The sequence below is a fragment of the Rhinatrema bivittatum genome, chromosome 1, assembly GCF_901001135.1.
Source record: "Rhinatrema bivittatum chromosome 1, aRhiBiv1.1, whole genome shotgun sequence".
NCBI lineage: Eukaryota > Metazoa > Chordata > Amphibia > Gymnophiona > Rhinatrematidae > Rhinatrema > Rhinatrema bivittatum.
In genome coordinates, this window is record NC_042615.1 from 65,164,935 (window position 1) to 65,192,163 (window position 27,229).

Consider the following 27,229-nt stretch of genomic DNA (forward strand, 5'->3'; position numbering starts at 1 on the left):
GGGAAAAATCAGTGCCATGGATGAAAAACATGGATGGCACTGATAGAATCGATGCAGGGAACATGGCATCAATGTACCGCGGGGAGGGGTACTGATGGCATCGAAAAATGCAGGACGGTCTGGAAGGGGGTACCGGCGGTAGCGATGGGGGCATAGACTGCGCAAGGGTACCAAGGAAATCGAAGGACCTGGATTCGACAGAGGCCCTGGTGGCAACGGAAACCGTGGAAGTCCCTGTCCCACTAGCGCTGGTTAGGCAGAGTGTCACAGAGGGACACTCGCAGGCTATGTGTGGCTTAATATAAAAACATAGGGAGAGGGAAGGCCGCAGTCGGTTGGCAGGCCAGGGAGGTGACAGGAACTGACCAAAAAACAGGGCATAGTACTCACCGAGCGTCGAATAAATGTACGCGAAGGGAGACCCGTGCAGGGAAAAAGTGTTTGTGAAGTAAAAGTTTAAGTGTTTCTGTGAGAAAAAATGTTAGAAATTCTCACAGAGCTCCTAACCGCTATGTTTACTGCAGCGCGGAAAAAAGAAGACTGAGGGAGACACTGTGGTCACAGGGATAACTGCAGGCTGAGCATGCTCAGTGCACTCAGTGTGCCAGTGTCAAAGCTTTATAGAAGCTTTGTAAACTGGCACTGAACTGTCGCCACTGTGGCGACAGTTCAGTTCCATGTAAACCGGTGCGATATGTATTGTATACAGGAGCATCGGTATATTAAAAATTAAAAATAAATAATAAATAGAAACTTTGACAGAAAAGTTTTCCGTACAGGGCTCCATCCTGTGATGTCACCCATATGTGAGGACTACCATCTTGCTTGTCCTGTGAGAACATGCATTTTTCAATTAAATTCTGTCATTAACAGTAAACTATCCTCTGATAAATCAGCATGTTCCAACTAACCAACCCGGTAAAACTTTAACTACATTGTTATCAAGATGAAGAATGCAAACAATTTTCATGCAAGCAACTGAAATAAAACAATAATACTACTATTCGTTATTGACCTACCTTTCATATATGGCTCTTCTATACACGCTGTTAAAAAGGAGTCTCCAGACATGTCATCAGTTGATGCAATAATGCGTCTACTACTTGGCATAACAGATGGAGGGCTTGATGGCCAAAGACCCTTTTGGAACAAATCAAAATAAAAGCATATTAGCACTTAATTTTCTCAATATATTTCATTTTTCTGTTAAAAAAAAGGAAATACAATTTTAACATTTACAACGTAATGTTCTATAGTTCAAGCACTAAAATTATTATAGAAAGACATAATGATTTAAGTTAGTTGCTCTCTGATGAACCAAACAGAAACCAAGTTACACAGAAATAAAGAGTATATAAAAAATATTATACATATATGGGACAATTCTGAGACTGTCTAGGCAAGGATTCCCTTCGAAAATCAGGTCAGCCATAGACGTGGTCTGCCTTTTCACTTCATACATTTACCTGCAAAATGAAAGCCCCATGAGTACCTTTCCTACCCCAATCTCCTTCCACCTCATCTCTGCCTTGTTTTGCAAGTGGGTAAAAATACACACAAGGGTCAATTTTAAAACAGACACGCCGATTTTATAACATGCGCGTATTGCCACACCATGTTATAAAATACAATATCCGCACACACATGCATGCCCAATTATATAATTGGCACGTGCATGTGCGGACAGGTGTCCCATTCACACAAGCGGGGGGGGGGGATTTTTGAATTACGTGCAGCGACTCGATTGGCCTTTATCCCAGTTCCTTCCCAGTCCACTCCGAGTGGACTGGGAGGGAACTTTCCTAACCCTAACCCTATCCTTCCTCCCTCTTTCCCTCTCCTCCCCGACCCCTAAACCTACCCTACCTATCCCCAATTTTTTTTTTTTTTTTTAATATTTACTGTTCCTTGCGAGAAGTAAACTCCGCGCTCCTACCGGCTGCCGGCGCGCGCTTCCCAGGACAGTGTCTAATGGCGCTGTCCCGGCTCACCTCCTGCCCCAACCACACTCCCGGCCTGCCCCTTTCTTCTGGCTCAGCACTTGAGGGCATATCGGGGGTTATGCGCATAGGGGTACATTTTAAAAAACAGCACGCGCGCAAACAAAAGTACGCCGGATTTTATAAGATACACGCATAGCCGCACGTATCTTATAAAATCCAGGGTCGGTGCGCGCAAGGGGGTGCACATTTGGGCAACTTGCGTGCGCCGAGCCCTGCGCGCGTTGCCCGTTGCCTCCGAGGCCGCTCCGAAATCGGAGCGGCCTCGGAGGGAACTTTCCTTCCACCTCCCCCCACCTTCCCCTCCCTTCCTCTATCTAACCCACCCTCCAACCCTGCCTAAATCCCCCTACTAACCTTTATCCGCGAAGTTACGCCTGCCTCCGGGCAGTCGTAACTTACACGTGCCGGCTGTCTGCTGCCGCGGCAGGCTCCGACACAGGCCGCTGTGTCAAGGCACTCGGCCACGCCCCCGAACACGCCCCCACGCCGACACCACGCCCCTGGCCATGCCCCCAACCACCCCTTTTTGCAAGCCCCGTGACTTAACGCGCGTCCCGGGTCTATGCAAAATAGGCTCGGCGCGCGCAGGGGTGTTTTTTTTTTTTAAGGGTTACGCGCATAACTTTTGAAAATGCACCTGGCAGGTGCAGGGCCTGGCCACATGCATAACCCCCAAATTTTACATGCACAGGCTTTCCATAGAAATTGTAAATAACAGATAAAGATTTAAATGGCCCGTTCAGACTGCCCGGTTGAGACTCATCTTATTGTTTTTATGGATGGACACAAGGACAAATGAAGTTAGTTTATATATTAGCTCATTTTTGAATTATTCACTACTTGAGGAGACAAAGCAAAGGTGTCTTGGACTCTTCCTTGATATCCAAGAGAATGGGGATAAACTGCCACATGCACAAAATCAGAAGGCAAGATCCTCAGCGGTAGACCTACTGCTTATCTGTGGAGATCAAGGGGAGATCAAGAGAGAATTCCTTTATAGAACATATCACCTCTGATCCATAAGGAGATTCCCATGAATGTTCATAGCCACTCTCTATGTAAAGCAGAGACAACTGCTGCAGGTGTGCCGATCCTAGACTTGACCATATTTCAGCACAGATTGTGGGCTCTCAGGGAATCAGAACTGATCATGGTTCAATATTCGGAGTAGCTTCCGTCTCGAAGGCCATACAACTATAGTTCAGTACCAACCACATGTCTTGAGGCTCCAAGCTCACTGAAAGGCTTAAGAAGCTCAACAGCCCAAGAGAGGTTATGGTAGATAGATCATTTACTACTACAAGTGGCATCAATCCAGTCAATCCCTGCTAACTGGCACTCCTCATGTGCTAAGCAAATGCCTCTGCCATCTGCTTTGAGTTCTTCTGAAAGCTTGAAGCTGGACCTCTAGAAACAGGAAGTACAATTTCTCTCTATTCGCAACTGCTTCAGGGGTGGGAATATATAAAACAGTATCCCTTGCTCTCAGAGCCATGCACTGAAGGAGACTGGCATCGATGTACCTTCTCCATATATGCCGTTTCTCTTTGGCTCAAGCTGGGAGAATGAGACCTGTCCCCTTTTCGGGTCCTAACCAACCATTGGCACCAAAGAGGTCAATGTCTTTCTTAGCAGCGCCAAGCCTCCAGCAGTTGGCAAAGCTTTGGCATTTTTGACACCAGCTCAGTAGAGCTGGACTTGTTCTTTACTTCTTGCAGATCAGTTTGTAGTCTTATCTATCAGAACTTTAAGCCCTCAACAATATTCTAGAGCAAATGCTGCAGCATTATAAAGGTTGGTGATGGATATTGTCTGACTGCAGTCTGGGCACTTCTTGAAGTTGCTAGAGAAGCGGAAAAAGATCAGAAGAAGTACAATACGTACAGGAGAGGTAAAAATTATAACCGTCAGATGCAAAAGAAAGAAACAAATCTGAGGCATGCCACTAAGCTATAGGGATGCAGGAACTGTGCTTGCTCAAAGGGGTTTTCATTGGAAAGCTCTCAAAAATGTGTTCTGTATCAGCAACACTGGATGATGTCATCCATGTGAGCAGCTGCAGTCAACTGCTTCTTTTTAGAGAAAGAGGTGTAGGGCGATATCACCTGTTTAACAATGATGCACTAATTATGAATTATAATAGCCATGTACAGGCCAAATTCTGACAGGCCCCAGGCACTATCACGCACAGCAAGAGAGGGAATTTTACCCAGGTGAACTTTAAACTGAATTGCATCAGTAAAAACAAGAGGCCTTGTCTTGATACACTGAAGGATACCTTATTAGATGTGCCTGTTTGTCAGTTCCCGTGCAAATAAAGAAACCAGACAGAAGAGACAATATGACTTAAGCCCTAAGCAGGAATCATGGTTCAGCCAAAGCAGAGTGCAGAAGGTTATGAAGACCCCCACCCTTGGAAGGAAAGAGGGGGGGGGGGAGCCTGAGACAATGCTAACACTCTGACACACAGATTGGCATACAGACGTGGCAGTTCTCCCCCCAAAAGAATGGAAGGGGGAAAAAGGACCTGCAACATGGCAGATCCCCTCCCAAAGTAATGGGGAGGGGAAAAAAGGACCTGCAAAGTGGCAAACCCAGGGAGAAAAACCAGAGAGCAAGAACCGGTGCTGAGGTGTCACTGGAAGTGAAAAGGGGGCGAGAGGCAAACCAGCCATCCCTGCTATCGAGAAGGGAGTATACTAGGTGTGGCCAGGTGATCGGAGAGAGGAGACCTCGGCTCAGGTGTGGAGAGTGGCACGGAGTCTTAGACAAGGAAGGGTGAGAACCAGCCCAGAGAGCCGGCAAGCACCAGAGCCAGAAACTAGCCTCCTTCCTGCACAGCCTGCCCGCTCTGCCAGCACCAAGCCAGGAAGCAAGCCTCTCCCCTGCCCACATTCTCTAGCTCTCCAGCTGGAACCTGCTTCAGAGGTGAACAGAGGTATCGCCTGAAGTTGGAATCAGGGGCAAGTAACTTAGCCACAAGTATTAATATCTTAAGCAGGCTAGTTTATGGCATGTTTTATTACCAAATCTAACAAAAAGGAGCCAATACACATTGTCTTTTCCCTGACTTAGGATCGCAAGTAAAGTGGGAGGGACAATGGAGATATCCTTTGTGACACTCAATTTGTCTGAAAATATATCCATTATTTTAAGTTTTCTAATGAATTTGAACAGCTCTGTGCGTGTTTTAAATGCGTTGTAAGTCGGGGTGGGAACAAACGAAAGACCTTTTAGGAGTGCACTAGTTTCATATTGTGTAAGGGTACGTGCTAGGCATCTCATAATCTTGGCATTTAAATTCACTCCCCCTTTTTTTCTTGATACTATACTGATTGTCCAAAATGCATAAATACAAGTGCTCATATAGCGAAGTGAGGTTTTTATTTTCATTTTTATTTTATTTTTTTACACTAGTAATACATATCAATATAGGCTTATACATTGTGTTTTTCAACCACAGTTTTTCAATATAAAAATGCCGGTATAGACATCAATGATGCTTTTCTCATTATTAATTATTGCAGCCTTTATGTGGTCTTAGTATACTAAGGTCTAATTTTGAGTAGCCCACATGTACATTTACATCGTGATTCATGTAAGTGACTAGTATTAGACCTATATTGTAGCTGCATTATCATCCATTCTGATTTTGCATATTAAGTCATAGGTTACATTAATTTGCGATTCAGATTTTATATTTAAATTATCACAGTAGCACTGTGAAATGTATGTATGTATGTGTATATATATATATATATACACACACATACATATATATATACATACACACATATATGCACATATATATATATATATATACACATACATACATTTCACAGTGTTACTGTGATAATGTATGTATGTATGTATATGTGTATGTGTGTATGTGTGTGTATATATATATGTAAATATATATATATATATATATATATATATATATACATACACACATACATACACATATATGCACATATATATATATACACATACATACATACATTTCACAGTGCTACTGTGATAATGTATGTATGTATGTATATGTGTATATATATATATATGTATATATATATACATACACACATATATACACATATATGCACATATATATATATATATATATATACACATACATACATACATTATCACAGTGCTACTGTTATTATTTATGTATGTATGTATATGTGTATGTGTATATATATATATATGTATATATATATATACACCTCCAAATCAATAGAGTAGGACTTAAGTTGTGAACGAAAAGTAATGGAAATAGACCAATGCAACTAAAAACCCCAATACTCTTCACCTTGAACCAAAATATATAGACGCTACACAGCTAACTATATCCGAAAATGACCATCATACTAGGCTTCCTCGTCAGGGCTTTCGCCTATTCAACTCGGCCTTATAAATAATCATAGGTCATATTAATGAGACTATTTTTTTAAATATTTTCCTTATGCACTTAAAACTTGCCAAATCCAAGGCTATGTTGAGCCCGAAAAACATAGCCTTGGATTTGGCAAGTTTTAAGTGCATAAGGAAAATATTTAAAAAATAGTCTCATTAATATGACCTATGATTATTTATAAGGCCGAGTTGAATAGGCGAAAGCCCTGACGAGGAAGCCTAGTATGATGGTCATTTTCGGATATAGTTAGCTGTGTAGCGTCTATATATTTTGGTTCAAGGTGAAGAGTATTGGGGTTTTTAGTATATATATATACATACACACATATATACACATATATGCACATATATAAATATATACACATACATACATTTCACAGTGCTACTGTGATAATTTAAATATAAAATCTGAATCGCAAATTAATGTAACCTATGACATTTTCAATAGGCAGCTTATATGTAAGTCTGTATTGTGTGGTGAAAATAGTCACTTTTTGATGTTTTAGTTGTTTAAACAAGTTTTTGAACTATCTTGGTATAGTATTAAATATGTTTTAGTCATATGTATGTAATTATTTGAGTGCTGCCCATAATTTATGCACATATCGCCTTTGTTTATAAAATCATGTATATTTATTCGACTGTATTATAGCACCTGTTAGTCATAACTTTTTTATATACTTAATTTTTTTCATATACTTAATTTCAGACTACCATACATTTGATGTTTAACATAAAGAATACAATTTTATTAAAAGAGAACATCTACTCACAGGTACAAACATTTTTCAACTTAATGTATATAATTTATTCATCAAGTGGCATTTACGTGTTTTTTCATTTCTGTGGTAACCTTAGATGACTTCTGAATATTTTAATTATTTGTGTATCTATGTTGATTCATATGTTGTATTTGTCATTTTAGCCCCTGAGGCAGCCCCAAGTGGGGCGAAACTCAGCCCGAGTCGGGCGTTTGTATGAATTCTTGTCTCCACTCAAATAAAGAAACGTTTGGACTATTTTTGGTGTCTAATCCATATTCTTGCCCACACGGCGTTCTTAGACAACCTACCCTCTTGCTTCATCACCCCTAAACATGCCTACAGAGGGATTTATCAATAGAATGATTCAAGGATCAATTCCCTTCAATACTTTTTTAGTGATACTGCAACCTAGTTAACAAGAAAGGTTTGTGTGTTTGCAGATGACACTAAGACCTGCAACAGAGCAACACACCTGAAGGAGTAAAGAAAATCAAAACAATCTAAAAAAAAAAGTCTAAACAATGGTCATGCTCTTGGTAACTAAGATTCAATGAAAAAGTGTAGTCATGCATTTGGAGTTACAGAAATCCAAGGAAGCAGAATGTGATAGGGGTGTGACACTGATGTGCACCGTCTGAGACAGAGACCTTTATGAGATCATATGTGATCTATTCTTTAGCAAAACAGTGTAATAAAGCTAAACTAATGCTAATATGTACTGAGAGAGACATAGGGGTCGATTTTAAAAAGGAGCACGCGTGGTTCCTGGCGTGCGCACGGATGCACTGATTTTAAAATCCACATGCGCATGTGCGGGCAGCCCGCAACTCACGCGCACAGGGGGGGAATTTTAAAAAGTCACATGCGGCAATGGTAGTAGGGCATGCGATAAGCCCCATAATACACTCACTCCGAAAGTCATGAAATCTTCACAAGAGTGAACTGTTCTGTTCGTATGTCTCACTCTACATGTAAAAGTGGCCTCTAACCCCTACACTACTACCTAAACCTCACCTTGAGTTACTAGGTGGGCCTCCTATAGAGATATAAATAGCTAACTACTAGAAGGACCTTGTAAATAATCTTTTTCTCTCCCATAAGCACTTTGCAGGTAGGAAAATACAAAAAGTTAACACACTTTGCAGTAATACCTATGCAAAGCACCCATTGTGATAATTAGGAAATTACCATAAAACACACCCCTTTTCCTACCGCATGCAATATTTACTGCATTTTGATAAATCCAGGCCTTAGACTGTAAGCCCTCTGGGGATAGGAAAATACCTACAGTACCTGAATGTAATCCGCTTTGAAGTGCAAAAAGCAGAAAATAAAAATATAAATAAATGAATAAAATGTTGCAAAGTATATGTGAACTTCAAACTGGGATGCTGGAAGGTACTTATTTGGAGTACATTATCACAAACTGTGCAGTGACCACACCTGTACTGTCCTGTAGGTCTCTGTTTTTGTTCTAGGACTATAGAAACTAATTTATCACGGAGATTGTATCCACGTGATCAGGGAAAAATGGGAGCAGACTGAAATACTTCATAGAGTTTAGAATGTGCCACAAATTTTTTTTTTGTATAGAATGTGATCTGCTAGAAAAAGGGATCTCACACACTATCTTATCTGTATCCTGGTTGGATTGACTAGTAAGAAATAGATCACAATTGGTATGCAAATTATAGGCATCTTTTATAGGCATGTCATATTATCTTCCAAGGGAACCCACGATCAGAGAATTTATTATATATCTCCCCAGATTGTTTAGGGTATTCTTCAGAGGTCTCACCTAGACATCACAGTCTTAAAAATTGTCCTGTGGGGATATTGTCACATAAGTTCCTTCGATGAAAATTACTGTAATGAAGATGTACGGTTCTTTGTAATTCAGCACCTGGCACCAGTCAAAAAGGGCAAAATCTCACAGCTTCTTCAACGTAAAGAACAAAGATTTATTTATAACTGGCAAACTCTTACCACCCCCCCCCCCCCCCCCCCCCCCCAAGGACGCAACACCACTATTGAATGGGAAGCTTTTTCATGAAATATATTCTCATCAATATCTTCATTATAATTTCAATAGAAGTATTTGTACACAATGGTGTTTTTCTCTTCACCTATACCAGCACATACAATATATGAATTTTATTTTTAAAAAAAGTTGGCAAATAGATAGATCATTGCCTAACATTATAATTTAACAAAATAATTTTGTAATTATTTTTACAAATATTTTTGTAAATAATTTTTATATTTCCAAATATAATATTTTATAGCATTTAAGTTATTCAGTATTCTACATTTATAAAATTTATTTACAAATATGTTTAGTTACATTATCATTCTTGCCAACAAAGAGCATCATTTTATTAGTTCACTTACATCAGTTTCATTTTTTGACATTTATTAATAGGAATTTTTGCAGTTTTTACAGTTCATCTTTTACAGTCATTGGGGTAGATTTTTAAAGTTATGTGCGGGCGTAGATTTGTTCGCGCAACCCGGCACGAACAAATTTACGCCCGATTTTATAACATTCGCGTGCTGTCGCACGCATGTTATAAAATCCAGGGTCGGCGCGCGCGGGGGGGGTGCACAATTGTGCAACCTGCGCGCGCCGAGCCAAGCAGCCTGCCTCCGTTCCCTCTGAGGCCGCTCCGAAATCGGAGCGGCCTCGGAGGGAACTTTTTTTCCGGCTCCCCCCTCCCTAACCCACCCCCCAGCCCTAACTAAATCCCCCCCACCTTTGTTCAGAAAGTTATGCCTGCCCGAGGCAGGTGTAACTTGTGCGTGCTGGCCGGCTGCTGGTATGCCATTCCCTGGCCCGGGGGCTGGTTCGGAGGCCTCGGCCACGCCCCCAGAATGCCGCACCACCCCCAACACGCCCCCCCCCCCCCCCGACACGCCCAAGCAAAGCCCCGGGACTTGCGCGCGCCGGCAGCCTACGCAACATAGGCGCGCGTAAATCTGGCCGGATTTACACACACAGGGCTTTTAAAATCTGCCCCATTGTATTTAACTGTTTCTATCTTTTTTTTTTTTCACTTTTTAGCTCAACAGTTAATTTAATAACATCACTCAGAGCTGGTCATAAATGATAATTTGGCTAAGGAATTTGTTTGCAAAACTTTAATCTATATTTTTGCCTCATTTATACTGCACCAGGGCTCCGGCAGCTTCCTTTACCTCAACTGCTTGCATTTAAAAAGCAACCCAATATCACAAGAACAAACCGGTTTTCGGTTCCTGCTTTGATATTCAATGCAGTCCTGAATGCCATGGTAACCTCTGCCCAAATGAGTTTCTCTTTTATATTTAACATACTTTAATGGTGTTTAACAAACTGGCTATTGAAACTATGTAACATCTTGTAAGTATGTTGTATTCAAACACAATACAATGTATTTTATAATAACACAATAATGTTTTAGTAATTATTTGTATACACATTTAAGCATTTATGTTTGTTTCACAGCATTCAGCACTTAGATACTATTCCCCCCTGAAGAAGCCAGTATTGGCGAAACATCTTGAGGCCTTTTGTCGGGGCGTACTCAGCTGTGAATCTCATTTCCGACACAGACTCCTCCATCGGAGCAGCCTGTGCACTCCTCTGCCATAATTCTGCTCACCTTTTGCCATTGAAAGAAGCAAAAGGACCCAGGGTGCTCATCTTTTTAAAGTTTTTTTTCTTTCCTCATTTTGTTAAAGCCCACACCTAGCTCCACAATGATAGTGATAGCTTGTTTAGAAGCCACAAGAACAGCTTTGACATGAGTAATAATCAGCTTCGCTGCATTATGGGGCAATTCTGACCAAAAGCTTTTAGATCTGTTGGAACTTTATTTATCTTTACATTCTTAATTCTGATTAAAACAATAGCTCAGTAATATTGTGTTCTCTTTAACCCACTGCTTTAAAGACTAAAATGGCCCACGTGTACTAGAAGGATACTTTCAATTGTTACAAAAATTCTTGAAAAACAAAAAGTATTTTGGTTCGATTACCCAGTTATGGTAACATTGTCATCACATATGTTTGTCTAAGGCAATCTTAGTTTATAGCAGTTGTCGTTTTAACTATAATGCTTATTGGAGGAGAGCAGAATAGGAGTATGAGGTGCCGATATTCTTCTGAGCACATGCCTATGGGACAAACTTGCACTGATAAGCTCCCAGTATACCTTTCGCCTAGGAAGCCCTCCTCTTAAAATGGATGAGAAAAATTAAAGGGCAAATTTTAAAAGCCCTATGCGCAGCAAATCCGGGAGATATGCGCGTGACCGGGACACGTGTGGGCCGCGCGGATTTTAAGAGGCCCACAGTCAAGCACATATCTCCCAGTATGCGCATTGGAAAGAATTTTGCAAAAAGTGGCATTTTGAGAGCATGGTCTGTGTGGGGCATGGGCGGGCTGGGATCAGATGACCACGTAACTTGCTGCTACTATGGAATGCGGATAAGAAGTAAAATAAAAATATTTAGGGTAGTCAGTGGGTTTTTAGGGGTCGGGGCTAGTAGGGTGAAAGGGAAGCAGGTTGGGTAGGGGGTTTAGGAAGTCCGCTCCTTTACAGGGGCGAACTAGGAAGGAATAGGGAAATAGGTCCTAATGTGTCGCCACATGCATCTACTAAAATCCCCCCACTTATGCGCGTAAGGCGGCATTCACGAGCACATGCATGCATCGATATAAAATCAGCATGTCCATGTGCGCTGCTGGCACTCACAATCTAAAAATTTACCTTTAAATGTGTACCAATTACTAATTTTCTTCTTTATGTATTTACATCAATTTATACATGTACATCAGACCTCTACTACTCAGCTGCCAGTCTTGTGAATGCAAGTATCTCATATCTTTCACAGAATCTCTAGAGAGACTCCTGAAATTTAGTACTGATGGTCTCCTATATCTAGTTATTTTTATACTTTACTTGACTCTTTGAGTCAATGAGTTGCATTTAAGAGCGTATTTTGCAACGTCCACCATATCCACTCAACGTCCACCATATCCACTCAAATCCATTCCCACCAATGACCCTATGGCCCTCTCTCTCACATCACAACCCGCAGTTCGGAACCTTGGCGTCCTAATCGACCCATTACTGAACCTAAAAAAACACATTAGCTCTGTACTTAAAGGTGGCTTTTATAAACTCAACATCATAAAAAAGCTCAAGCCACTGCTCCACACGCATGACCTCAAAACCATCATCCAAGCCACTATGTCATCCAAGTTAGACTACTGCAACTCGCTATACCTTGGTCTCCCCTACGCTACCATTAAACCCTTACAGATCCTCCAAAATGCTACCGCAAGGATAATTAGCAATGCTAGAAAAACAGACCACATAACCCCAATCCTAAAAGACCTGCATTGGCTTCCCATCCCATCACGCATACTCTTTAAATCACTCACAATCATACATAAAGCTATATACAAAGATAACTCCAACTGGCTCAGTGAACCGTTCCGTCTCACACAATCCACCCGCCCCACCAGAGCAAACCACAAACTTACCCTTCAAGTCCCACCCCTTAAGAGTGCCAGACTAACTTCAACAAGAGACCATGCCCTCTCAATTGCAGGCCCAACCCAATGGAATGCACTGCCATCAAACCTCCGCCTGGAGTCATGCCCAAATAAATTCCGCAAAATGCTAAAAACCTGGCTTTTCCACCAAGCCTTTCCGGACTAGCTTTGCTACAAACCACTCTCACCCTCCGTCCCTGTAAATTATCTGCCCCCCCCCCCTTCCACCCCATCCTTGTATTTTAGCCCCCCCTAATTTTCACCCTTCCAACTCTCCCTATGTAAATATCTCCCCCTTCCTCCCCCCTCCCCCATTTCTATTTTAACTATTGCCTCGGGCTCCCTGTTAGAACCCCTCTAACTCTTGTTCCTGCTGGTTCTCCATCCCCATCTCCCCATTCGATGTACTTTCTACCTGCTGTTATAATGTAAACCGATATGATGTGTATTTTAATGTCGGTATAAAAAAACTGTCAAATAAATAAATAAATAAATATCTACATCCAATGCTCATTTCGGGCCACCCAGCAGTAATAAAAAGATCACCGCTTATTCCCCTCGCCCTTTATTTAATAGCAGCTTTCCCAGGAAATCAAAATAACAAGATGCCTGCAAAGAGTATGGGGCAGGTTTTAAAAGTTACGCGTGTGGCCTACATTTGTGCGCACTAAATGGTGTGCACAAATGTACGCCCGATTTTATAACATGCGAGCGCAGCCGCGCGCATGTTATAAAATCAGGGGTTGGTGCGCACAAGGGGGTGCACACTAGTGCAACTTGCGCGTGCTGAGCCCTCGGGGATACTAGCTGGCTTTCCCCATTCCCTCTGTACCTTTGTTGTTGAAGTTACGCACGCCGGCCAAGTGCCGGCGTGCGATCCACCCGGCCCAGTGGCCATATGGAGGCCTCTGGCCATGCCCCACCCTGCCCCTAGACCACCCTGCCCCACCCCACCCATTTTTTCAAGCCCTGGGACTTATACGCATCCCGGGGCTTTATGCGCACCACCGGGCCTTTTGAAAATATGCCTTATGCGCTTAGGGCTTTTAAAATCTGCCCCTATGTATATATGTTTATAAATCTTGTTTAATCTGATCTACAGTGTACCAAAACACATACATTGTAGTCATTACCTCTGAGCTGAAACTCTCGGAGAGTGTCTTCTTCTCAGACATAGAAACTTTATCACTCAACCTAGTTAGTGATGAAGGTGCTGACAGAGAAGAGGAATGAAAATTGTAAACTTTTGCCTCCATTCTTGTGGCTTCTTTCTCTTCCACAGGACTATTCTTTCTTAGTACTGTTCTCTGATGAGGTGTTGGTTTAAAAGTTTCTTCAAGAGTTGAAAAAGCAGTTCCTTCAGCTAAAAACAAAATTTATTCATGTTATATCAGCATATTTCAAAACTTAGTAGATGGTGATGGCAGATAAATGCCATCTAGTTTGCCCAGTAATATGTCCCAGTTACCAGTCATAAAAGCCTGACTTCTTTTAAGATATTGCTCCTTATCATAGACAATTTTTATTGTCTTCCTCTTTGGTTCTCTACCATCCTGAGTAGAGGAGAATATAAATTCCCACCTTCAATCCAATACGCAGCCTCTTCCCTCTATTTTGAGAATCTATGTGCTAGTTAAAAGGTAGATTTTTAAACCGGTGCGCAGGTATCCATGTGCGCGCCGTTCCCAACACACATACATGGACGTGCCGATTTTATAACATGCGTGCCGACGAGTGCAAGTTATAAAATCCAGTACCCATGCGCACATAGGTGCCCGATTTTAAATTGGCATGCGCATTTACACGTGGGTGCCGACTCACACGCACAAGGGGGGAGATTTTTCTTAGAAGTGATAGGGCCTTTCCCCAGTTTCCTCCCAGTCCACTCCAATAAAGGAGCGGACAGGGAGGGAACTTCCTTAACCCCCCTACCTACCCTGCCTCCCTTTTCCCCTCTCCGCCCCAACCCCTAAAACCCTTCTATCTAACTTTGTTTTTTTTATTTCCAAACTTACCTGCTCTCGAGTAGTAGTAAGTTGCGCGGGCTGACCGGCACCGGGCTGTTGGCACGCTCTTCAGCGGGACAGCACCTAACGGCGCTGTCCCGGCCCACCCAGACCCCACCTATGGCCTGACCCTTATTTCTTTCACGGCTCTTCCAGTTTGCCTTTGAAAATGCTAGCACCGCACGTGGCCAGGCCACGCACATATCTCCCGGTATTGGCGCGCACTGGTGTTTTTAAATTTACCCCTAAGGGTACACATAATACCTCTTTAAATAAACAAAAAACTTTACAAAGTAATATAAATGAGGCTGCTTTCTGAGTCAAAATTTCACAAGGAGAATATTCCTTCCTTAGCCACTCTCGTTTCCCAATGAAAACAAATTTTTAAAATATTTTAAAAAATTGTTTAAGAAAGCCATTAATAGGAAAAAAACACATAAAAACTGTAAATTTAATTTAGCAAATTGTTTCATAAATAATTTTCAAAAATTTGCATGTCCACAAAAACTGCTGGCCAAAAAGTGAAGTGGAAGAATTTCTGTACAAAAAACAAAAATGCACAAAATTCACCAATTTCAGAGTATTTCACCAGGTTTAAAATACATATTTGCAAATGCAGCAAAAGAAGCACATTTTTTGCTTGTCCTTTTTCAGAAAACTCTTCCCACTAAATCCAATGACAAAAACTTTACACCAGTAGACATTTTCATAAATATTTCTACAGAGGTGAAAACCATTGTATATAGCATGCTTTGCTCTCTTACTACAGTTTTTCCCTTGGTCAATACTAAAGGGATTTTTTGAGCTTATTGGATCATCCCTAAGATTTTCTCCACATTATGGTGTGGGGATTGGTCAAGCATCCTCTATATAACTTGAGTTGAACATAAGCAATTTGTTGTTGGTTGTTGTTTTAGTTCTTGAAGAGATGGGATTAGAGTTTTGACAAAGGATCTTAGTAAGCCCTATAGCCTGCACAAAGGAATTAGAGTTTTCCTTCTTTTGAACCTTTACAGACCAGGAAGGGATATTCCTTGTGGAAAGAAAGAAGAAAAAAAGAGGGTGTATTTTTATCTTTTACTTGAAGAGAGCTGGTTCTTTTGGGAGCTGCTCCAGCTCCAGGACGGAGTTCAGCCTGCCTGAGGACAGTGGACTTCGGCTACTGTTTGGCTTACTACCAGTGCAAGTGGGTCTGCAGTTTGCCCTGAAGAAAGAAGCAGAAGAGAATATTTTGGGGATTTTCCCAATTTTTTGAAAGGTGACATTTTTATAACTACCATTCCTACCCACTGGAGTACATTAGAGATGTTGTTTTATTTTCTTCTCTCTTCCTGTTTCCATGCACTAGGTACGCGGACTGGACTTGTCTGGGCCATGCTGGTACAATAAGTATTAGGTGAGCTCAGTCCTTGACCATTTCTTGCATTGTCTTGGATATCAGCAGAATCAATGAAAACTAATAGAAAAGATATGTATTTCTGATGAGCAGAAAAGCATCTTGAACGGACCTGAGTTTGCTGAGAAGAATGGAACAAAACCTTTCCACTTCTCTGTTTACCTCTGACATGAAGAAATCGATTAAGGGATGTCCCCAAAGGCTGAACAGCCTGTTGGCTATTGATTGATAAAGGGACCATTTGCGAGGGCAAAACACCCTGCTGAGGTGATCTGCTAATGTGATGGTGATCCCCAGAGGGTAGGTAGCTTGGAGAAGTTGCAGATGGTTGCATGCTCATTCCCATATTTTTATGACCTCTTGGCAAAACATCCATAATCCCATGCCTCCTTGCTATTTTACATAAAAAATAGCTACTTAGTTGTTGGTTTGGATAATTCTCTTTCCCTCAAGAAGATACTTAAGGCATGTTTGTTTGCTTGTAGTTCCAACAGGTCAATTTGAAACTGCCTTTCTACTACTGACCAAGTCCCTTGGATTCAGAAGGGGCCCGTGTGTGCTCCCCATCCCTTGGTAGAAGCATTCATCACTAACGTTATCTGATGAGGAAGTAGATAGACAGAAGTACCCTCCTGTATGATGTAGAGGTCTAGCCACTACTGGTGCACTCATTTCATTTCTTATTAGATAGTCATTAAGTTGTCAAGGATTGAGTTAACTAGTCCCACTGGAAGAGGAGGCGGGTTAGTGATACAATCAGGCTAATTTTAAGCCCTCCCACCCCCAACGCACAAATCCCAGTAGATAAGTACATGGCCAGACCGAGCGTGCGCCAAGTGCATTTTCTAAACAGCCCGGCCATGCGCATATCTGCTGATATGGGCAGAAGAGCCAGAGTTTAGAAAAGGGGCGGGCCAAGGGTGTGGTCTGGGTGGGTCAGGGGGCAGGCCAGCAGCTAGCCAGCTTGTTCATCAAGCAATGAGCAAGGGACCTGAGAACATTTGCATGATTGTCGGAAGAAAACGTTCTCTTGCAGATCCATATCACAATGAATTTGATTTTCTGAGATGGGATGAGAGTCAAGTTTTCAAAATTCACTAAGAATCCTTCGGATTGTAGGAGCTGAATTGCTTCCACAGGAAATCAAAATTCCTTCCTGGGAAGGCACTGTAACCAGCCAATCATCCAGGGAAAACACAGATGTCCTGAAGATAGAGATGCACTGCCTCCACAGCTCGCTATTTAGTAAAGACCATCGGTGATGCTGACAGACCAAAGAGGAGCACCCAATACTGGTAATGTGAAGATATCCACCACAAGGGGCAGATAGTTTCAATGGAGAGATGGATGGATATGTGCGCAAATGCATCCTTCAGATCCTGGGCACATATCTATAACCCCTACCTGGATGAATGGCAGAATGGTGTGGAGGGAGTTCATCTTGAATTCCTCCCATAATAGATTCTTGTTCAGTTATGGTAAGTTTGGGGGAAGATTAATTGATAGGAAAGTGACAGGAAGATAGGGAAACCCTGAGGTGCTCCATTTATATACCAAAAGCCCCTAAAATCCTGAACATTTTTTAAGGCCTTTCTCTCTCTAAAACTAAAGACTATTTTGGGGGACTTTCCATGTGGAGAGACAATTTCACAATGATTCTACTTTTTTTTTTTTTTTAATTTTTGACTTGTTTGCTATAAGTGGACACTGAAATTATACAGCCGAGTTAGAACCAGGCAATAACCATGGCTGAAGTCATGGATGAAGTAATTGCCAGATATTGATCGGCTTAGGATACTGCAGAACTGTGTTCTAATAAGAGACATCAACATATGGGACAATAACAAATGACCCCATATTAAAACACTTTGCTACACTCCAATGGTATGGGAGAAGAAATCCACAAACATGCAATGTTGAATGAACCATTTTGGTCTCTTAACCCAAATAACCTAGAACAAATTGGATGCCCTGACATTTAAGGAGGCATAGATTGTGTTCAGGCTCAAACAATGAATCAAGAGGGGTCTTGAACGAGTAGATGTGAATTGGTTATTTACACTTTCGAACAGTAGAAGGACGAGGGGGCATGCCATGAAGTTAGCAAGTAGCACAGTTAAGATTAATCAGTGAAAATTCTTTTTCACTCAACGCACAATAAAGCTCTGGAATTTGTTGACAGAGGATGTGGTTAGTGCAGTTAGTGTAGCTGGGTTCAAAAAAGATTTGGATAAGTTCTTGGAGGAGAAGTCCATTAACAGCTATTAATCAAGTTTACTTAGGGAATAGCCACTGCTATTAATTGCATCAGTAGCATGGGATCTTCTTGGTGTTTGGGTAATTGCCAGGTTCTTGTGGCCTGGTTTGGCCTGTGTTGGAAACAGGATGCTGGCCTGGATGGACCCTTGGTCTGACCCAGCATGGCAATTTCTTATGTTCTTAAGAGTTACAGTTCATTGCATGGAAAGCATTATAAAAAGGACTAGGGCTGAGCCTAAATTTTTGGCAGCAGTCAGCCCCAACACTTGAGAACAGAGGAGCAGACTATGCAGAGGAGAGGAGAAGATCCCCGCATTGGAGAGGCATTTGAGGGGCCTTGGATCACTGGCCACAGTATAGGACGCCTCACTTCGTAAGTGGGTAATGGGAAGAACCTGGGCAGTTAGGTACTAGGTTGGCATATATCAAATGTTATCAGAAACTAAACCTGAAAATTATATATATTCATCTTTATTAATCAGTAACAAGAAACATATACAAATTTCCTTTCAATAAATAAATATATTTAGAGTCTTTAGATCTCTGCCAGAGTGCCAGAGCAGATGTATGTAGCACTGGTGTTGGTATATATCGCCCAATAAATTCATGCACCAACTGGGCTAAAACCTACAAGAGTTTATAATATATATATCAAGTACCCAAACTTCCATCATTAAACTTCCCAAAGCAAATTGGTGGCATTTGATTTGATAAGTATTTGGGAATCTGTAAATTATAATGAAGCTGCATTAGTAGTGGAAATTAAAGTAGCAAGTTCATAATTGTGCATGGATTGGGGTGTGTTGAAGGTATTTCTATCTGTGTTAGGATAGCATACATGAGTGATGACAGTGTTGATTGGTCGTTGATGACAGCATAGATTAGATTAAGGAGTGTTGAAGTCCTTAATTTGAAGCCAGCATTTTTTTTTTTTGGGGGGGGGGGGGGATAGAACACCATTAGATTAGAGATTAGATTAATTTAGGGAGATTGATATTTTTAAATTGACACTGGAAGAAAACGTTTTAGGGTGGAAGGCCTTTTAGATTAGATTTTAGATAGATTAGGGAGTGTTGAGGTATTCAGTTGAGACCAATGTTTTTTTTCTTGGCAGAATGTCGTGACCTCTAGATTAGGGAACATAGAGATACTTTAAAGGTAAGTGTCGGCAGAAGATAGTTTAGATAGTCTTTAGAATTAGGGATTTGCACAACCTAAATTTTCTCATTTCCCACTTCACATAATGCCCACCTTTAACCGGGGTCAGAATAGCAAAAAAGAAAAAGTGTAGAAATGCCTGACAATTTGATAAAAAGGAAGGAAAACTATTTGCAACAGATAATTGCAGAATAGGGCATCTGTCCCTTTGATTTGAGCTATTGTGACAATTGTTGCTCCCTTACAGACTTAGAAGATAAGTTTGAAAATGACATCACGTTATTTAAAATAACGAAAAAGGAGAAGAAAAAGGCGCAATGTGGCTTCTGATCCTGGCTTTTAATAGCATGGTAACACAGCAAAATGAACACATGGCAAATTCAAAATTTATTGGGCGAAATCCAGCAGATTGCAGATAAAACAGATTCTCTAGTGTCTGTGAATGCATGTTTTTGGGGACAAAATGATTTCCCTGAAAAAGAATTATAGAAAGCAATGTTGGCAAAAGAAAAGGTAGACGAGAATTGTACTGAGGCGACTGCAAAAGCCATGGTGGTACCAGGCTTAATTGCTGCTTTTGGTCATATAGACTATTTAGAGAAACAAGAACAGATAAAAAAGGTAAACTCTTTCAGTGCTAACAATCCATTCATGTGTAATCAATCTTCTGTTTCTTTCCCTTTATCTGTACCTCTTAACCATACAGCTGAAACAGTTCAAATTCCTTACCCCATCATGACCCCTTCCTACACAGTTTACCATCTAGCAATCAATTGTTTTCAAAAGGCAGAGAATTAATTCCCCCAGAAGTGATCCCCAGAAGGATTAACTCTGATCAGAGATTATTTAGTGTAAGGAAAGGATTCCCAGTAACAGTAATAACATACACATCTATGCCCATTGAAGGAGGTGGAACAACTACTCACGCTGATATTAAAACATTGCTTTCAACTTTTCCTCCTTGGACATATTTGAGGACACAGGGGGATTTTTAGTGAGACTGCAGAAGGTGGCAACTAGTGAAGAGATGTCTGGAACAGAAGAAGTTAAGATGCTTAGGATGGCTATCCCTGGCACCTTAAAAGCTACTTTAGAGAGGGTCATAGAGAAGTCAGTCGATGATTACATGTTAAATGGAAGATTCTGGACCCTTCTATGGTCTACGTCTTGCTTAGGACATGAACTGGGGCAGAGAAGGTGTAGAGGTCAGGCATCTAGACTGAATCAAGGATCTGCAGATCCTGAGCAATATGTGCAGGAAGCAATAATTTGGAGTTTAAGGGGAGGATCACTATCATGCAGGAAAGCTGTAGAAGAAGGTAAGGATCCTGCTTTTGCTGTGTAACTTTATGATTTAAGGGGTCCCCCTGATAAGTGAAGAGAAATAGCAAGAGGTCTGAATCCTGATATTTTTAATCTTTTACTCCCGCAGCAGGATAGTGGTCCAGCTTGTTATATGGATCTGATTCAGCAAATACAGAGTATTACAAAATATCAGAAAGTAGGTGGCTCAGTAAAATCAATTGCAACAGTAGATTCAGACAAAGGAACCAAGAACAGTGAGGTTTACTTCCCAGTCATATGCTTACAATAAATGTCCACCTAGAATGCAGACATCAAATAAGCAGAATCAGTCAGACAGACTAAAACAGATTTGAGCATGAGCTTGGGGTGCATGGCGAGACATAGAAGACATGACAGTTCATACTTCATAAATCCAGGATGGGTCTAATCCCCTGACTTCTTGGGGATATGAAAATAGCAGAAGTAGAAACCTTGGCCATGTTGATTGGTGGGATAGGTGGGACAGAGCTAAGCTGCATGAGACGGGTCCAGTTTGATGGCTGAGCAACAGGGAAGCATGAGAAGTCAGGAGAAACACAAACATAATCAGATTCCACAATCTTGAGTACCTAGCAATTCTTGGTAAGTTAGCACCACTCCTTCAGCTACAGACAAATTCTCCACCCAACTGGAAAGGATTTGTGCTAGGTTTGGAGACTGCTCAAAAACTTAGCCCAGGTTTTGGCTGGAGATGCTGTGTTGCTTTTAGTTGGCACCTTTCTCACTGTTGGGCTTGTGCCAGAAGTCACTGTTGATAAGGAAGCAGAGGAGGAGCACAGTACCGCTGGAATTGTCTGAGGACTGATTAGAAGTCAACTGTTGATCAGAGCTGGAGGAGAGCGACTAAAATGTCATATGTTGCTCCTTGATCTGAGCAACTGTTTCTCTGTGTTTGAGTTGATCTCCCAGGTAGAGATTATCTGCTAACTTATTGTAGAAATTGTTGCACAAACTGAAGATCCTTAACCAAGCCATTCAGTGTGCTCCAATAGAAGTTGATAAGGAGCAGGCCATAGTGTCAAATGCTTCATAAACTAACCAAATAAGCTGGTGTATACACTCTTCAAACACACAAATCTATAGGGAATCTTATATCATAAGTATGAAAACTTTAATATATCTTATTGATACCAACTTACATCATTTTTCAATAACACATTTGCAAAAATGCATGATATATTAATTCACAAATACAAAATCACAAATACATATATTGATACAACATCAATACAAAACATGTGCAACATAGCATATTTTACTGGCCCACCATAGCACTGAATAGTTAACAATTCAAAATCAACATCTTAAAATATCCCATACAAACACACTCCTTCATACCTCAGGCACTCCCCACCCAACAAAACCTCCACACAAATCTGAAGAATATACCCCCCCATCTAATTCATCACAAGATACTCGTGCTTAATTCCTCACTAATTGTATACCCCCACCCCTTTATTCTAAGACTTGTATGCAAAGACCTTGTTAGTTCTTATCATATGTCTTTACAAAATCACTTCATCCTACTACAACTTATCAGATAAAATCTTATCCAATAACTATACAAAAACACTCTGCTGGACCAGAAAATATATTATAACTATCTTCATATAGGAACGCTCCACCACGCCCCAACAAGGATCCTTGTTTCGCCACAGCTTCTTCAGGGGACGGTTCACTCCCGACTCAACAGGAAATCAGCGTAACCTTCCAACCACTTGTGCAAGGCACAGCTTCGAAGTAAATCAGCCACTCGTTTCTTACAAAAACAAAATTTAAAACATTAAACAAATAATCCCACCCAACATAATCACAATAACCTTATACAATCCATAACTCACTTCCTCCACAGATTTTAACAAGAGCAGCAGCTATTCACCTCATTGATGGTGCCTCAACCTGAAATAAAAATAAACTCTTAAAATTCTTCATACGAATACCTTTGTTAACAATTATATATAAATCACAAATGCTAACCTTTCATGAATTTTCAACGTACTAAACACGTCTTAACGAAATGATTCCATCTTCCTTTATACAGTACAATTCACGTGTACCTATTACAAAACAAAGTACATAGAAATAATACCTCCTTCACAAGTTTCCTATAATGCTCAAGTTGACTAGAGAAATAATACCACATACCAATCTTACCTTTACAATTATCAAATTTGGAAAATCTCCAACTCTACTCCTCAATACAGCAGCACAGCCAGCTCCAACCGACGTACATCTCTCAATACAGCGAATCAGAGCACCAAGGCGAAGGTAACCGCATGGCGTAGAACTATGCATTGTAAACACACATTCATCAACCACACCCAAAACACCGCCCCATAAACACAACGCACACATCCAATCAAAACAAACCCACACTCAACTTCCTCAACAACGTACCCATTCACAAACCAACACGCGAACATGCACCCAATGAAAAACCACATACTGCCTAGTTCCTCAATACTTCACTACGTATCCACAACACAGCCACCACTCAATAACCTCACTCGTCATCCAATGAAAAACAATAACGTCACCAAATCCACACTAAACCTACTGCACAACTCCGACTATAACCATACCAATGACCGATACAACCACGCACACACGACCCCACTACTGAAATCCATGATCAATCATCTCCCATACAGAATTCAGCCATCAAACCAGACCCCAATGACTTACCACTTGAAAATGAAATCATTCGACATACATACAAGATTCAACCCACCGCTCAGAACCATACCCCATTTATAGCCACACAATCTCAACACATACTCACCAGTTATAATGCTACCCAACACACACAACCATTCACACTATTTATAAAATGCTTCCCAGTCAATCCCCATATTCAAGCCATACGGTTGAACCAATCGCCACCAAAATATAAACTTCTTTTCAAGCTTCCATAAGATACTTGTCACGTCTCCTTGAGTGTTAGGCTTTAATTGAGTAATCATAAAAAATTGAAGTTGATCAACCCCATGTTTCATTTGGTTCCAATGTGCCACCAATGGCGCCCCATTCTTTTTGATCCTCAAATTACTTTTGTGCTCAATAATGCGTGATCTAATTTGACGCTTCGTGTGGCCGATATACAGTAATTGACAAGGGCACAAAATGCCATAAACGACCCTCCTAGCTGTGCACGAGTAATCCTCAAATATATTGGGTTCACGATTCTTATCAAATTAATAACTTTCCAACTTCAACCTATTAGGGCACACTGAACACCCAGAACATGTATCCTCAGTGTCCACAATCAGAAGCTGTCTGTCATCAATCTTAGTCATCCTAGCCCTTAAACTTTGACCTTTAGAAAAGGCAAACACCGGAAGTTCCTCACACCCTGGAATAGTACTAAGCAGATTCCAATGCTTATTAATAATTTTTCGAATGGACGCACATCTTACAGAATACGGCAGAACACAGACAATCCTGTCCAATGGATCTTTCTTAGCCTTCAAAAGTAAAATTTTCCCTCTGGGCATACAGACCACATTTAAACGCACGTTTCACGACTTTTTTAGAGTACCCGCGTGCCAGAAATTTCTGTGATAAGGATTCAGCCCTTACCTTGTATTCATCAATGGAAGAACATATTCTCCTATATCTAAGAAACTGGCCAATGGGGACACACTCTCTAAGTCTCCTAGGATGGAAGCTTTCAAAGTGCAAAATGGAATTTCTGTCTGTTTTCTTAACAAATACTGTAGTCTCAATTATATCACGAAAGCTAATATCCTCGCCTCTATGATGAAAAGTAAACTGAAGATTGATATCAGCAGAATTTAACCATAGTTCAAATTCCTGTAAGGATAACTAATCACCAACCCAAATCCAAAAGAGATCATCGATAAATCTTTTGTAACATTTGATCTGAGAAAAGAAACGATTGGAGTAAATAAACCTCTCCTCAAACTGCGACATGTAAAGACAGGCAATCGACGGGGCCACTAGTGATCCCATAGGGATCCCAGTGACCTGTTTGTAAAACATCCCCTGAAATGTGAAGTAAAACTCACACAGGATAATTTCCGCTAGTTGTACCAAATAACCCATCTTCACTGAGGAAATTTCATTACTTTCTACCCTTTTAGTCAAGACCTGAATGACCACCTTAATAGCCTCAACCTGAGGGATATTGGTGTAAAGTGCGGTTACATCCGCTGTAACAAATAACTGATTTAAGTCCCATCACCCCAATCTCATTCAAACACCCCAAAAACTGAGTCAAGTCTCTTATATATGATTTAATGTTGACCACCTTATCCTGCAAAAAACTATCTAGAACTTTCGCAATAGGTTCAAAGATAGAGCCAATGCTTGACACAATAGGCCGTCCGGGCGGTGTTGACAAAGATTTATGAATTTTCGGAAGGAAATATATATATGGTGCCACTGGATGATCTGGCAACATATACACATATTCTTTTTTGGAAATAGCTTTCCGTCGTATTGCATTCTCCAATATTCTTTTAATACGAATACTCAGATTTACTACTGGATCCTCAATACAGACACTATAATATTTACTATCAGTCAATTGTCTGAAAGCCTCTTTATCATAATCCAGCTTACTCTGCACAACAACCGCCCCACCCTTATCGGCAGAACTGATCACCAACGTTTTGTCTTGTTTTAAAGATCGAATAGCAGCCAACTCAGTTCTAGACATATTGAATTCCAAATTTTCTCGAGATAATTCCAATCTCTCAATATCCTGAAATACTATAGCCTCAAAAGCCAAAATTACGGATTAGTAGGATCCTTTGGCATCCAACCAGAGGTTTTGATAAATTTACTTTGTTCAAGTTGTTGTCCTTGGAAAAAATCTTTAAAAATTCTTTAGAAGAATTAGGCTTAAAGTTCCACCCAAGTGAGAAACAGATCATACCTATATGTAGGTATGAACGATAAACCATTGTTAAGAGCAGTAACCATTTCACTAGACAACTCCTTAGAAGACAGGTTAAATACAATGTTGTCATCCACTCTATCAGCACAATTCAGCTTCTGAATTGTATGGGTCCCGATTTAAGGACTGTCTTTTGTTTCTTATATTGTACGTCCTTCTGTTGTAGCGCCCCCTAAAAAAGGCATCATATCATCACTTTCATGGACACTATCTGATACCTCTTCAGAGACTTGATTCCTTACAAAATCCACCTTACGCCCATTATCATTCCGCCTATAAGCATCCTTCTCCTCAGAGGATTCATCAGAAGATGAGAAGTCATTTCTACCTCTATTCTTTCCTCTCCGATTCGCCTGCATCCAAACATACACATAACCCGTGGTATAATCTCTTTCATCACGGTGATATTTCTGTACTTTTAACTTTTTTATTTCTTATCGAAATGAGTCAAGCTGCTTCTCAGTCTCATCAATCTGGGTATCAAAAATCTCTTTTGATAACATCTTTTGTAAGACTTCTGCCTCATTACTAATTTTCTCCTTAAGGGAGGTGATCTGGGTTTTAATCCTAGAAATGATAAGGACCATCAGATCATGCGAACATTTGTTTAAAATTGCATTCCATTTTGCTACAAACTCATCGTCATTGGCAAATAATGATGTTTCTTTATTCATACGGAGACCCCTCGGAATACGCTTGGCAAAAAAATATTCACCCAAAAGTAGCAGCATGTAATTCCATGCAAATACGTTTTTTCTTATTCTTAATCAATTCATTCTAGTCACCCCTTCAGATTTTTCTGTTTCTTCCAACAATCTAAACCCAGACAAGATTTCAGAAGCAGCTTGATCGGAAAAGCTGTACATATCCCTCCATTTCAACAAAATGGAGTTCTACGCCATTTGTGTGGAGGTTTTATTGGGTGGGGAGTGTCTGAGGTATGAATGAGTGTGTTTGTATGGGATATTTTAAGATGTTGATTTTGAATTGTTATTTGGTGCTATGGTGGGCCAGTAAAATATGCTATGTTGCACATGTTTTGTAATGATGTTGTATCAATATATGTATTTGTGATTTTGTATTTGTGAATTAATATACCGTATTTTCCGGCATATAAGACAATTTTTTAACCCCTGAAAATCTTCTCGAAAGTCGGGGGTCGTCTTATACGCCGGGTATCGTCATATAGGGCAGCTCTTTTCACCTGTGTGTCGCGTGCTCCCGGTCTCTCCCGCTGCTCTTCCTTCCCTGCTGCCGTTGCCGCTGGGCTATCAGCACGTTCAAGCCCAGCGGGAACGGCAGCGGTGCAAAAAAAAAAAGCTGTGGCATCCGCGGCTGGCCTTTTCTTCTTCCCGTGCCTGCATTCCCCCCCCCCCCCCACCCGGACCCGGAACAGGAAGTGATACACGGTGCGCGGGAAG

General features: G+C 40.9%; 1 protein-coding gene across 5 annotated transcripts in view; it reads right to left on the minus strand.

The window, feature by feature from the left end:
- Positions 1-27,229, minus strand: part of MAP9 (microtubule associated protein 9) — a 208,893-nt gene that overhangs the window by 127,097 nt on the left and 54,567 nt on the right. For all 5 annotated transcript variants that reach the window (XM_029613539.1, XM_029613485.1, XM_029613405.1 and 2 more), the window contains exons 5-6: positions 13,858-14,087; positions 1,020-1,140 (exon numbers count right to left, since the gene is read on the minus strand). In XM_029613539.1, the coding sequence (XP_029469399.1) occupies positions 1,020-1,140; positions 13,858-14,087 (351 nt within the window). The remainder of the gene's footprint in view (positions 1-1,019; positions 1,141-13,857; positions 14,088-27,229) is intronic.